The sequence below is a fragment of the Nipponia nippon genome, unplaced genomic scaffold, assembly GCF_047370975.1.
Source record: "Nipponia nippon isolate SJK-2023a ecotype South Korea unplaced genomic scaffold, ASM4737097v1 scaffold_16, whole genome shotgun sequence".
NCBI classification, from domain to species: domain Eukaryota; kingdom Metazoa; phylum Chordata; class Aves; order Pelecaniformes; family Threskiornithidae; genus Nipponia; species Nipponia nippon.
In genome coordinates, this window is record NW_028262332.1 from 10,560,340 (window position 1) to 10,574,499 (window position 14,160).

Sequence of the window (14,160 nt, forward strand, 5' to 3'; positions counted from 1 at the left end):
CTTTCTCATTATCCTATTTGTATGCCATTGAAGGTAATGGCAGATCTCAACTCTCTATATGAGCCTTAGCAGCCCCTGCATACCCTGCGCAGTTGCCCATGCTGTGAGGTTTTTCAAATTGGGGCTGCTGGGGAATGGGGAAGAGAGTTAGATGAGGAATTAGACTTGATTAAGAGCAAAATCCTTGAAATATGAAGGGACCTGGTCTAATATGGAAAAGAATCCTAGGAATTGAGATGCACTGGAAGCAGACAAAGACAGAGCATCCAGGAAGAGTGGTTACAAGACCAAAGAATACTGAGTCAGGGAGAACAGAGGTGAAGTTTTGGGAAGAGGCAGTTATTCAGCTCATGGGAAATGACAGTGGAAAGATAACTGGAGGGATAAACACTGAAGTGCAGAGGAGAGACTGGCTCATTTGATTTGGCTGTGGACAGGTTTAGGAAACCTTGGAAAAAGGAAAAATGAAAGGGCATAATGCACAACTAACTTCCAAGTTCTTCACAGTACCTGGATGATGAATGGCAGAAGTGCTATTCATTATTAGCAATTCAACATGGGTTTTTTTTGTTAGGTTTGGTTATTATTCATGTTATCCCTAAATTAGAGGATAAAGCGTCACCTTAGAAGGGCTTCACATCTGATTTAAGTCAAGCGCTAGTAAAGAACTGAATGCATTTATCCCCTTTAAATATTTGTATCAAGTGTATGTGTTAATTGTTAGGCAAATCTAAAATAAAAATTTCACAATGAAAATTATGCACGGATTCCCTGAAGAGGAGATAGAAGTTTTATTCCTGGCTTAGGCAAGGAGTTGTTAATTTGCCAGTCAAGCATAGGCAGTGACACTTGGTCTAGCAAAATGGTATTTACATCTCCAAGAAAAAGAGATAATACTTAGCTTACTTAGAGGAGCATCAAGATTATGCCCGGAATAACCCAAACATATATATTTTGTTGAGAAGGAGGAAAGGGAAAAAGGATTAAGGAAAAGGGAAGAAGAAAATTAGTAAGTCTGGGAAAAGATGGAGAAGTAGTATACACCTTACTGGAGCTTCTAGAAGAGATGAGCCATAAAAGAGGATAAGTTATAAAAACCAGCGTGTTCCACCAAGAAAGGGTGTCTTTAATGAGTGGAACTTGTAACGTAAGGTATGCAGAAAGACGGAACGCCTGTATGTGAGAAAAACAACTGTATCAATCATCTACATACACAGAGAGAGGAACTTTTATATTTAATTTTGGTTTAAGTAGATTAAAATGGTTTTCTTTCATTTCTTGACTTTGTAGCTGTGTTGCATGAAATGCTGTAAATAAATCTTAATTCTATTTTACCTTAATCTGTGCTGAGTTAAGAAATATTTCAGGGTAAATGGAAGAAGCATCCCTCACCTGTGGTGTATCTATAAACCAAGATGGTGGGATTCCTGAATAACTGTTCTAGATTCCCAGCATACTGTGTAGAAAACCCAAAGGATAAACCTTACAGGAGCAGCATGGACCAACTGGCGAAACATCGTAGGGGTCAGGAAAGGGAGTGCGTGGAAGATGATCGATTATTCAGGATTTTTTATTCATCAGGGTAATGAATAGCAGGTGTGAACCTTGCAGCCGCTTGTCACAAGCCAAGATGAGTATTTATTTTCTGTCTTTTCACCTTACCCTTCCTCTTCCTGCTGATTTCAGTGAAGTTTCTCATTTTCTATCCAAGTCTGAAATTAGATTTGCTGTATGCACTTCATACCCATAGCAATATCTCAACAAATCTATGGGAACCTTGGGTTAAAAAATGGTTTATCTATGTCAGATAGTTACATCTATTTCTGAAGTCTTAGCTCAGGCAAAACTAATTGAGTAGGAACAGAGTCTGTATTCTCATACTTTTATTCTGCCTAAAGCGAGAGAGAGTATTGAAAAAGTGAATGTGAAATCAGAAGTTACTGGACAACAAAAAGGAAGAATGACAGTAATATTCCAAAGAAGAGACATTATAAGCCTTTTTTTATAGGAAACAGATTAGAAACATGAGGAAAGAATAAGACATCATTTATCTTGTGTTTCACTTTTCGAGTGAGAGCAACAAACAAAAGTTAGTTCAAAATCTTTGCTTTTTGTTGTGTGAGTTTCACATAAAGCAAGAGACCATATGGAGCAATTTAGCCTAAAAAAGCTATTAAAATGAAGAGCCTGCTCGATCTGGAAGGACAACAATTGGCCGAATCTCTAAACAAAAAAGGAGAGAGGGAGGAAAAGCCAGGAAACAATAAATGAAGGAAAGAAAAGAAGAACGAGCAGGCTCAGAGCAAGCAGACTGACAGCCTTTGAGGATTCAGAATATGTCTCTTTCTCAATGCAATAGCTTTGTTCATGTGCCTAAACGGTGTCTGGAATTTTTTCTTCTTTCTAAGTTGCATGTATTTCTGTAGAGAAGTTGCAAACAGAAAGAAATACATATTTTGATATAGTATTTCTATACTGTAGCTATGGATGTGTGGGAATAATCTACTGATTCGTGGAAACGAAGATTTCAGGAGCAGAGAGCTGGATGTCAGTTTTCTCTTCCGCTTGTACTCAGCATGACACCAGCTCTCATCTGCACAGGTCCGTTTCCATACAAAGTGCAAGGCCTTATTCATGTCACTTACCTTGCTTCCGTCTGTTTTGGAATCCCATAAATTAAATAATCTCAGATACACCTGAACCTTTGCTTTTTCTAACCTTTCTTATTTTTGTAGAATTTTACAAATGTAGAAGAATTTACTAAAAACCCTAGGTGCCTGGATCCAGGCTGGAGAAACAAATAACAGTTAGTCTTGGTCCCATCGTGTCCAGTCAGCAATGTGCAGAAATAGTAGCAGAATAGCCCATATCTGGAAGAGGGAAGAAAAGATGATTTTCAATATACAAAAAGAGATTTATGTATTATAAATGCTCTACCAGTGCTATGTTTCCAGCAGATGTTGTTAAGGAAATATTAGATTATTTGGATTGTATGTTATTTTAGCCTGAACCTTCACAGAAACCTCAGATGGAACTTCTGTCCGTGTTTCAAGAAACTGTACTTAATTTTCCCCATTTTGCTCCTGAGTAAGCTATCCTTCAGAGGTTGCATTCATTATGAATTTGGCTTGATGCAAGAAGAAAGTTATGTGTAACTTTTCAATGTTTAGTTACTCTTGTAAGATTATTAATCCGATGTTTGGGTAACCTCAGGATTCTGGTTAAGTATGCAAATGTTTGTATGAGTATTTCTCTGAATTGCACTTTCCATTGGTACTTTTTGTCCAAGTTTTTCTTAATGATACATCATTACGCCAGTTGCTATTGTATTACATTTACATAACATGGTATCAAAGAACAACCCATTCTTTAAGGCTGTCTGTTGATTAAGGAAATACACGTTGATTACTTGTGCATCCTGAATGTGAAGAAACCTGTTGCAGAGTTTTTCAAAAGAGCTGAGAAAACAGCAAATGCTTCTTGTTCCTGTTTCTAGGAGACAACTGCAGAAACATAGTTAGGAATCTGTAAAGTCAGCTAGGGTGGAATCTCAACAGACAGCTCAGTAAATTGTGCACAGAACTCTGCGTGTTGCAGTCCTTTTGTTATTTTTGCCCAGGAGTCAGTTTAATTTTATTTTCCTCCGTTAAACTGCCAGTAGGATTTTTCAAAAGAAGTTCAAAGACACTTCCCTCAGCCTGAAGTGTACAGTAGCAAGAGGTAATGTTATATTCTAGTTAACCTGAAAGAATGTCCTGATAGTATTATTAATTTTTTGGGTCTTAGAAATATTGACTACATTAAATTGATTGTTGGCATTTTTCATGGTAGAATATTTCATGTGTACTCCTTTCATAGTCATAGTTGTATTTTCTAGTCATGATTACTATAGAATCTGTAACTCTGAAGAATTTTGTTTGGTTTATTCTTTAGAGCTTTGTTTGTTAATGATGACAAGATTTAGTAGTTTGTGGCAGAGATTTGAGAAGAGATGTAAGGTTCAGTCTTCTCAGAAACTGAAGAACTGGTTTATTTTAAAGTTTGTGAAGTCAAAGATGTTTCAGTAAGTTCCATGTCTTGGGCGCGTATCAGATACTGAACTGCTCTTACACCAGAGAACATTCTTACAAACTGAAACTCCTAATGGTTCACAAAACCAAAGAGCACTGAAGAGAAAGATGTGACCAGTTCTTGCACGGATATCCTAGGGAATGTCTTTCACATAGAGTCTTTCTCCAACACAGGATTTCCAGCTTTTCACACTCCATTTAATTGTTACACCTTTTTTTTGTGTATACTTTTTCTTTACGGTGGCACTTTGCTGAGTTCTGGATGAAAAGCTGCCACCTCAGATGTGTGGTTAGAGTATCACCTTCTTCCGAAAATTAAGATAAAAGTCTGCTGATTTAATAGTGTAGATTTCCATCTCCCCAAATAAAGGATCCGTAGAGGATGTCTGTCCTATTGCTGCAGGTTACATGATGTGTTCCCCCGAAATGGGACCCAGCTGAGAACAGAGGCTTCCACGTGGCACCTGACAACTCAGCAGAGAGATCACCATTTTGCAAGTTCTTGAGTAATAAGCTTAAAATAGGTTGTAGTCTTCTCTGAACCAGACTTGTGCTTGCTAGCAGGAGCATTTGCATGGATAGAGTCTTGGTGAGTGGGGCTGCTCTGCAGCTGGGGCTTCCTGAAGATCCCGGTTACATTTGAATTTATTAAATCAAATGGTTAAATTGCTATCCGTTTCTGCCAAGGCAGAGGGATTCTTCCTACCAAGATGAAGTAACCAAGGATGCGTCATTTTTCAGTTTGTGCTTGTGTCATATTCAAGCACATTTATGATAGACGTAGTTCAGTTCAAGCAGAAAAACAGCACAATAGGGCTTTGGCATGAACTTTTGGAGTAGGATCATCCCTGCGCTTGCTGTCCAGGGCAAGATAAGCTGCATCTCAATGGGAACAGACCCAGCCATGAGCAGCGACTTTGAAAATTTGCCAGGTAAAGCCAAAGAAACTGTGAAGCTGGTTACTTGGTATGAATTGTTATTCAGCCCTCACAAAAGAGGAGGCTTTGACAACACCCCCAGTAACCTTGGCAAACTGTTTTGTTAAGCAGGTCTGTGCTTCACTGGCTTTTCAACTTGCAGGCATTCATTGCTCCCTCCTACATATGAATTTATGTTTCAAAGAAGGACTGTGTGGTGGCGGGCAGCTGTGGCATCACGCTGATCTTTTACACTGGCTAACAACGACTGCATCAAACAGCAGGCAAAATAATGTACTGCTCTTCCGTTTCTCAAGGGGAAAAGCAACTGAACCTCTTCTCACTCATTTCTGTAGATATGCAGCCTAAAATGTTTTCTCCTTATTTTAAGTAACGGAGATCTTTCCATCTCCAACTTGGTCTTCTCACATAGTGTGATGCTACTGAAGTGGCACACTGAGAATGGATCCCCAGGAATCATTTTTGCACAGATACTAGCGGCTAAAATGTAATTGCTGAAATTTTTTACCTTTTATAAAAACACTCATTTTAGGGCTATTAGAACTTTAAATAGTTAAAGTTCTTCAGGTTTTCCTAACTTTCAAACTGTCGCATTCATGATTGCAAAGAAGGTGTCCTGCAGCTCCATGCGCTGTGTCTCTTGTTACAATATGGAAATGGTAATGTTTACTTGGTGTGAGCAAGGCCTAATTAATGCTTGTGATGGACTTTGGCGTCATTCTTGGGCTGTTAACAACAGGCCTCATGATAGCAAAATGATACGTTACCAGGAACAACATAAAAATTACACCAACACTTTGTTCTGGATAAATGGATTATTATTTTGAAGAATGGAATACTGTTTACAAAACGTCTGTTGACTGTGCTTGTTTATACATACAAATACTTCTACTTACCTTTTCCTATAGATCTTTAAAACACCTGGTAGAAAAGAAAGTAGACTTTTCATAGTCTCTGTTGACCGTAATCCACTATACATAAAGTAGCAAAACCTGGTCCAAACAGACCTATGAAGCAAATCCTTTCCCTGGAAATAAATCCAAGGCCGGTTATATCGCCACATTTATACTACTTCAAACTTAAGAGTATATTGCTTAATCTGGAAATATTAAATTACTTTCTGATAAAGAATAACAAAGAGGTTCAATGCAGATCCGTGTAGCTGATAAAAGAGATGAGGTGATTTGCCCGAAGTTTTACAGCAAACTAAAAGCAAGCGCCATCTTCCTTGTTTACGATTTCACATTACTGTGAAATAAAGGCCAGTGTAAGCTATAATTCCCATCTTTTATGAAAAGAAATAGGAGTTAAGAAGTAGTAGCTACCAGTTCCTCCAAAGTGAAGTCTTGCATATTGAGCAGAACTGGAGTCTGGTATATAAAAGATGTTGAATCGAACATCAGGCAGACATTAGGCAATTAGATATACCTTCCTCTTTTGTCTCAAAACCAGCCATCTAGGGGAATGGGGAGATGCTCTGATTAGACAGAACCAGAGTACATTTAATTTCCACTTCCTTCCAACCATTTCAAAATTCCTTCCTTGAAGAGTCAGCTTTCCAAAACTCTAAAGTTTGTGTTCTACTTAACCTCATAGGTATTCCAGAGAATATGCTAGCTAGACTTCTCTTTCCACACTCATTAGTTCAGTGTGCTTGGCTCATTTCCTAGGATTTGGTCTAGCATAGCCTCTGACCATGCAGGCCATTTGTCTGAAAATCATTTCCCTCTTCACTTCTGCAATTTTCCATTCAGTGCCTGAGCAATTAAAATCCCTAGTGATCAAAGCCCTGGTCTCCCAACTGTCCCTTTCTTTTCAAAATCATTGCATGAGCTACTTTTCCTGACTGCATGAGCTGTGCTCCAGCAAAGAACGTATGACAGTTGCTCAATTGTCAGAAATTGTGAATACTGTCTTAGCCAAAATATTGACATCATTCTGACTCGCACGTTAAGGATTAATTTTTACTGGGGCTGTAACTACAGATGAGCAAATCATTTGGATGACATTAAAATCAAATCAGTTGTCATATAAAGTCATTGGGGTCTAAATAACTATTATTTTTCTCTTTCCTATCTTGATTTCTTGATTTTAGCTATTCTGTAGCATTCCTGGATTATTCCTGGTCCTCCACAAGGAAGGATTTCACAGGTGTTTATTCTTTTCTGGCACTAAATTGTCTGTGGAAAGTATATTATGTATATGCATCATTTGTTTCATGGAAGAATACAAATTGTTTCTCTTTATATAATTTGTCTTGATTCAGATGTTCTTCATTAAAGAACTGTGTATTCCTTTACATTGACAATCATGATTCTCCAGGCATTTCTAGTCCTCTGTGATCGAGGTAGGCTGTGTTAATCATAGGATCATTTAGGTTGGAAGAGACCTTTAAGATCAGCAAGTCCAACCGCTAACCCAGCACTGCCAAGCCCAGCACTAACCCATGGCCCTCAGCACCACATCTCCCCGGCTTTTAAATCCCCCCAGGGATGGGGACTCAGCCCCTGCCCTGGGCAGCCTGGGCCAGGCCCTGACAGCCCTTTGGGGGAAGAAGTTTTTCCTAATACCCAACCCAAACCTGCCCTGGCGCAGCTTGAGGCCGTTCCCTCTCGTCCCATCGCTTGTTCCTGGGGAGAAGAGACCGACCCCCCCCGGCTCCAGCCTCCTTTCAGGCAGTTGCAGAGAGCGATGAGGGCTCCCCTCAGCCTCCTCTTCTCCAGGCTGAGCTCCCCCAGCCGCTCCTCCCCAGCCTTGGGCTCCAGCCCCTGCCCCAGCCTCGCTGCCCTGCTCTGGCCACGCTCCAGCATCTCCATGTCCTTGTAGTGACAAGTCACTCTGTGAGTGTGTGTGCCTGTGTCTGTTTGTGTATCTCTGCATCCTGGGATGCATTATAGACAGATCATAGCTATTCAGGACTCCTCACCCTCTAAACTTCTCTAAATCCCTTCTATACCTATTATTGTCAGCTTTTGTTAGACTGGAGGGATGCAATATGTGTCAGTCAAGAGTTAACACACTTTTTTCTATCATATACTAAGTCCTAGACTGTATACATGACCCAAAACAGGTGGAGGACTGTTAACAGGCAGAGTGCCATGTTCCTGTAGTCACAGAGTAGGTGGTTTTGTGGGGAAGGTGGAAAGGGGGAGGTTTTTTGTTTTGTCAGCGAGTGGGAGAAGTAGTGAAGTTGTAAAGAACATAGGGAGCGTAGGGTGCGAGGGGAGAGAATATAGGGTTTGCAGCACTGTAATTTAGACCAAGGCAGAGATCTCAGAACATTATTTAATAGAGGCTATATACTGTGCAATACTTAAATAGATGGAAATGAGTTTTTCTTCTATTAATATGGCATAATCCTCAGGAACAGTACTAAAGTGTTTTTGCAAGGTACAATTACAGTAGAGTCATATCAACCTGCTAGGTTAATTTCTCCAAACAGAACTGCATGTTTTTCTCCCTTCAGCCAGCCATTCATTTGTCCGCCTACAGCTTGTAGCACCAGGCGTGAATAGTCAGCTCTAAAGCACTAGTTACATGACTCTGTAAAGAGTGAGCTAGTAAGGCAGACGCATTACCCAGGAGCACCAAAATAGAAACCCCTGCCTGCCTCAGAATCCTGTGTCATCAGCCATGACAAACCCAAAATGCACTAAATCTGTTGTAGGTGTTTACAGCGATCCTTGCCTTAGATTTAGAGAAAAGCGTTCTTTTTAAACAAGATATGTTTTAATGCCTTAGCTGGAGCATTAAAGAGCGAACTTGAATCGTAGGTTCACAGTAAAATTGATCCTGAAAGTCTGGATTTGGAGAATTGTTTCGGGATTGTTGTAACAGCAATATGAAGTTACCTTTCAGAGACACATCTTGGTTTATAGTTACACATTGATATCTTTTTCTGTTATTTTGTGGACATGTCTTCAGAGAAAATAACATTTTTATTCCTCAGCTAGGTGATAGGGTCTTCTTCCTCAGTCCTTGTACCGTATCATTTATCCACGAAGTTCAAACCATGTAAAGCTGGGAAGTTTCAGCTGTAGTCCTGTGAGATAAGACATATTTCAATGTCAATATCATAGAAAATTGAGGCACAAAGAAGAGTTATGAATTATGTGATGTCTCTGGGAGTTAGTGGCAGACCCAGTAGCAGAATGAAGGTGACCCGACTTCTAATACTATGATCTAACCATCAGCTAATATTGTCTCTGTCGAGAGAGTCTGCACTTGCAGACTCTGGTATAATTTACCATATGAGTCTAGCAAAGCTGGTGCTTGCCCCTCCAGCTCATTTGCAGGCGGCTTTTTAAAACACCAACTTAGCGGCAGCTCCTGGCTCGGCAGAGGAGGTAACCATAGGACAAGGTCTCCAGCAGAAGGCTGTTGCTGCAGCAGGTTACAACTGCCCAGTGCGGAGTCATTGAGTTGCCTCCCTGTTAGGCACCGGCTGGTCTATTCATTCTGCAAACAGCCTCTTTCCTTTCCAAGACAGCCCTAGGGACACAAGGGAATGGCAGAGTTTATTATAAACTGAACAGACTATTGCTGGAGGAGATCCAGGGTTATAAAAGATTGTAGCGGGGGGGAGGAGGAGGAGGGAACAGGACATAATTTGTGTTTGTGTGTGAGGGGGTGCGTACTGGTGGCTTCAGCGAGGCATTCCCCAAACCCTCAAGACCTTTGCTGGTTTTGGTGCGATTTTCTGCAGTGCATACCATACTGTGTCAAACCCCACTTACTTTTTATTGTATCAATCATTCTCTTTATGCAGCAACACGAATCGGAGAACGCTTGCAGGTCCTGTTCTGAACGAGCTCCGCTCTCTGCCAGCTCAGCCTAGTTACTGCTGTAACTTAGTCTGGGGGATGGGAGAAAAAGGTTGCTGCTACTTTAAATATAATGCATTAAGAGGATGCTGGAAAAAGGCCTGCATGCTGTAATACCCAGCCATCTAGTTGGAAAAGGAGCCAGATGTAATACAAAAGAAGAAACACAGCCTCTTATGGATGCAGCACTAATTCATAAATCAGGTGAATCAGCTTAGGCAACTGCTGTGTTTTTATGCCTCTGCTGCATGGAGAACTGCATGTTGGATGCTTTTATTTGAAGTAATGGAACCAGATAATCCTTTGGACCAGGACAACTCCAATGGTAAGAAGTAGAAAACATGGAAAGAGAGGGAAAAAAAAGGATAGTGAAAGACTGACTGAGTTACACATCCTACTAAAGGCGCAGGGTTAGGCATGTGTTTTTACTGTCTTCTGCATGGGTAAGTAGAAATGAATGTGGTAACGTGCTTCCCATTATCTTAGAAATCACTCTGTTTACAGGGTTTGGAGATAAATATATAGTAGTCTGATACATACAGTGTATTGCAAGGAGCAGTAATCAGGCAGAATTAACCTCTCTCCTGGGCAGTCTTTGCAGAGAGAAGAGGAACCTATGCATTCTGCATTATTCAGTTTGGGGGTCTTTTTTGCCAGTGAGAAAAGAATGTAACTTTATGCCGTATGTGCTGTCAAACGTAGCATTTGGAAACAGTTTCTTTATCTGCAGAGAGCTTTCCTACAGGCAGTTGCATGAGTAATTTACTTAGAAGGATATATTTAGCTAGGGACCACATAAATTCACCCTGGAATTAAAGTCCATGGTTAAAACTGCAGCTATTCCCTGGATTTATAGCGTTCCACGTGCTGATGTTCTGGTATCTAGTCTATTGGAAGGCGTACAAAAAAGCATAAATTGGGGTAAAAAGTTGTTTGCAATTGCAAGTCTTATTTCTCTGTTAGTAGAGTGAATTGGCTGCATTGAGGACAACAAATTGTTTACATTTATGAAAACAATTTAAGATGGTGATTTTTAGAATGAATTGATTCTCAGCTCTTTAATATGGATTTGGTACTATTCTGTATACAGTTTGAAATCCGGAAAGTATTCCACTTCCTACATATATATTGTTCAAGAACTAGTTATGTATTTCCCACAGCATATTCTCTGCTGATAACCTAGAGCTTCAAGTACGACCTAACTGCAGTGTTAATATCACAGTAGACCTAAAACTGTATGGAAGGAATGTGGTTAAGGGAATGAAGTAATATTTAAACTATGTGAACAGTTGACTGGGCAGATATAAGTGGGCAGCACTGCTTTACTTGGGGCTCTGTGCTATGCTGAAGTTGAATTGCATAAAATAATCAGGGACAGATTTCAGTGTTGTTTTGAATGATGGTATTTGCATGAAAAGATTAAGAGGGGAGGATCACACTTTTTATTTCATTTTTCTGTCCTCTTTCATAGGTACTTATATTAATTTCTCTCTAGAAGAACAGCATCTACCTCTCATGTCTTATACCTCCTCTTAGACCACGAGGGCATGGAACTAAATCTTATTTTCTTCTTTACAGCAGGAAGTTTTAGGATTATCAGAGAAGTGCATGCATAGTTCGGGCTGATGTTAACCAACATATAGGCAAGTATTCTTGCCTGTCCCAACATTAGAATCTGGACTTCAGGAGTCACAGAGAGAGTGTCTTGATTCTGTGGGAAATATAAGTTTAACTTTGTTTTCTCAGATATGTTAAAATGGCTCACTAAATTTAGAACCCATATTTTAAGGTACACAGGTTTCTCATTCTTCTCCTTACGGACATGTAAAGTATATTCTGTCACATGGTGTAGAAACTTGTTTTCCTACAAAATATTTGAATAAGTAGGCTGAGACTGGAAATGTTCATAAACTGGGAAATGAGAGATAAGTAAGCACTCATGGTACCAAATACCCTAGAAGAACCTTCAGTGGTTCCCCTTCCGAACTATGTAAATCCCCATCTTCCTTTTAGAGTTATTTTAATTACGTTGATTTAAACTATCCCATTGTAAAACAAATGGGTTGAACCATTTCATGATCAGAAGGTCAAATGCTTAAGTGTTACGCTGCTGGAGCTGCAGGAGCAATATGCAGGACTGAGGGATTAATCTGTTATGATGCTGTACCATGCATTATTTTGCATTAATTCAGTAAATAGAAAGTTCTCAAAAATATGCCCGCAGAGTGCTGTTAAGAAAGATTTTCCTCTTTGAGAATGTTTTCTTGTAGCTGTCATTCTTGAAGCAGCCCCTTTGTCCCTTTTATTATCAAACAGCTAGTGAACTGCTATGAGCACACTGATAACGATTGTATTTATCTTACGGTAGTGCTCATGTGACAAATATTAATGCCTTGAGAAGTGACCATAACTTGAAACTTCTGTGCTTACTGTAGAAGTGCCTTTTTACCCTCAAGAATGTCAAATCAAATTCCTTTTTCTGCTAGCAGAATGAAAACTGTTATTTGATTTTTGATCTACTTGATAGTCCACATTGGTTAACCATCTACCTTAAAATTCAGTGTCAGTTCATTCTTAGTTGCTTATTGCCAGCCCAATCAATAGATCATTAATGACAGTAAAAGCTGTTCTGAAGAATATGTGGCAATAATATAGAGTCTCTTTTTGCCTCCTGCAGCCCTTTCATTTGCTTACAGAGATGTATGAAATCAGCTAGAAGGACGTCAGTGGAATATTCAAGACTGAGAAGCTGTGTGTCTCATTTCTCAGCACAGTTTTTTTTTCCTAATCAAATTAGGTTGCCAGCTTTTCATGGAGATACCGCATAGATTTATTGTTGCTTGTAACTGGAACAGAGAAGGACCACTCATTTATTTAGGGGCCTGAAATGAGATTTAAGCTGTGTTAGTTGCCTTGACATAACAGACCCTGGAATAAAATCCTAACCTGTGGGTGAAATGGTTGTTTGCTTTTTCTTTATGATTCTGCGCTGAGCTGTAGTGCTTGCACTGCTTTGTACACAGGCTTGGTAGGTCGCTGTCCATTTTGATGTTTGTGAAAGGAGATGGAAGTTCTGTAACTTTTCTCCAGGTGTGCCTAGGATAAAGGCTCACAGAAAGCTACCGGCTCTTGTAAGGATTTTAAAAATCATTAAAGCACCCCCTTTCTCCTCCCTCCCCCCCGATATTTTCTTTCCATTTTCTGAAATGCAGGAATATAAAGAGATTATTGTCATTTTATGATGGCTCACATTTCTGACTTTTTGATGTTTTCTTTTTAATGTACTGGCATGCTTTTACTTGATTCTTTTCACAAAAAAAAAATTTCTTGGAAGAAAAGTGCTGAAGAATGTGCTGATTCTGAAACCATAACCCTAAATTACCCATTTCAGAGGGATGACATATCAGAGCTACAGATTTCTCTTTTGTACTATAGAATAAAAGACAACTCAGCAGCTTTTTACAAGCCGGTGAAGATTTATAAGATGTTGTATTTGTGTACAAACTCTTGAGTACAAAATATCTCTGAATTGTGCATTCATTGTGTCTTCTAATTGCTTAGATCACAGTTTATATAACTATAGTGAACACTGGTACCACCTCTGAGTTTATTCTTTTGTGTGTCCTGACAAGATTTCTTTGTGAATTAGTTGTTAATCTTTTAAGGGCATGGTATTTTTACTGGACCTTTTGAACAACCTTGTAGACCAAATCCCAACTACTGGTTTTAGTGGAATCATACTCCCTACACAATAAGTGTGAATCACAGATGCAGATTTTCTAACACAAAGAAATGAAATTAAACCATTGTGCTTTAATAATACAATAATTATGGCACATTTTTTTCAGTCTCTGACATACAGCTTCAACCGGGCAAATTACATGGATGCCAGCCAGGCTTGAACTTTGCTGTTGGTAATTTAGATTCTTCAAGCGATGTTCTAGGGCAGTAATGAAATGAGTGACACCTTGATGTGCATTAAAAATCGCACTTGGTAGAGAGGAAAACAGAAGCAAGGACTGGGAAAACAGAAGTTTTTGTAGATTAGATATGAAGTTTGTTAGCAGAGTTGTGTGGGAACCCAAGGCCAACAAATTATGGCTGCTGCAGGTGAAGACTGGGGTGTTCATTCCGAGAGCTAGGGTAGGTTGCCTTAGAATGGGAAAAGGCCATGAACATTGCTACTGAGCTGCATTGGGCAGATGCTGTAGTCTGGGGCACCTCATCCAGGATCTCGGCAGACAGAGCCGAAGGCTCATCAGCACTCCAGGCTCTTTAGTTTCCTGGACTTGAAATTTATTTTCCTTGTGTGGACAATATATATGTATT

At 39.6% G+C, this 14,160-nt stretch overlaps 1 protein-coding gene across 1 annotated transcript in view; it reads left to right on the forward strand.

Moving 5' to 3' along the window:
- Positions 1–9,819: 9,819 nt before the first annotated feature.
- The window catches only part of DAB2IP (DAB2 interacting protein), a 212,866-nt gene continuing 208,525 nt past the window's right edge, over positions 9,820–14,160 (forward strand). Inside the window, exon 1 of the mRNA XM_087753427.1 lies at positions 9,820–10,035. Coding sequence (XP_087609553.1) covers positions 9,918–10,035 — 118 coding nt within the window. The 5' untranslated portion in view covers positions 9,820–9,917. The remainder of the gene's footprint in view (positions 10,036–14,160) is intronic.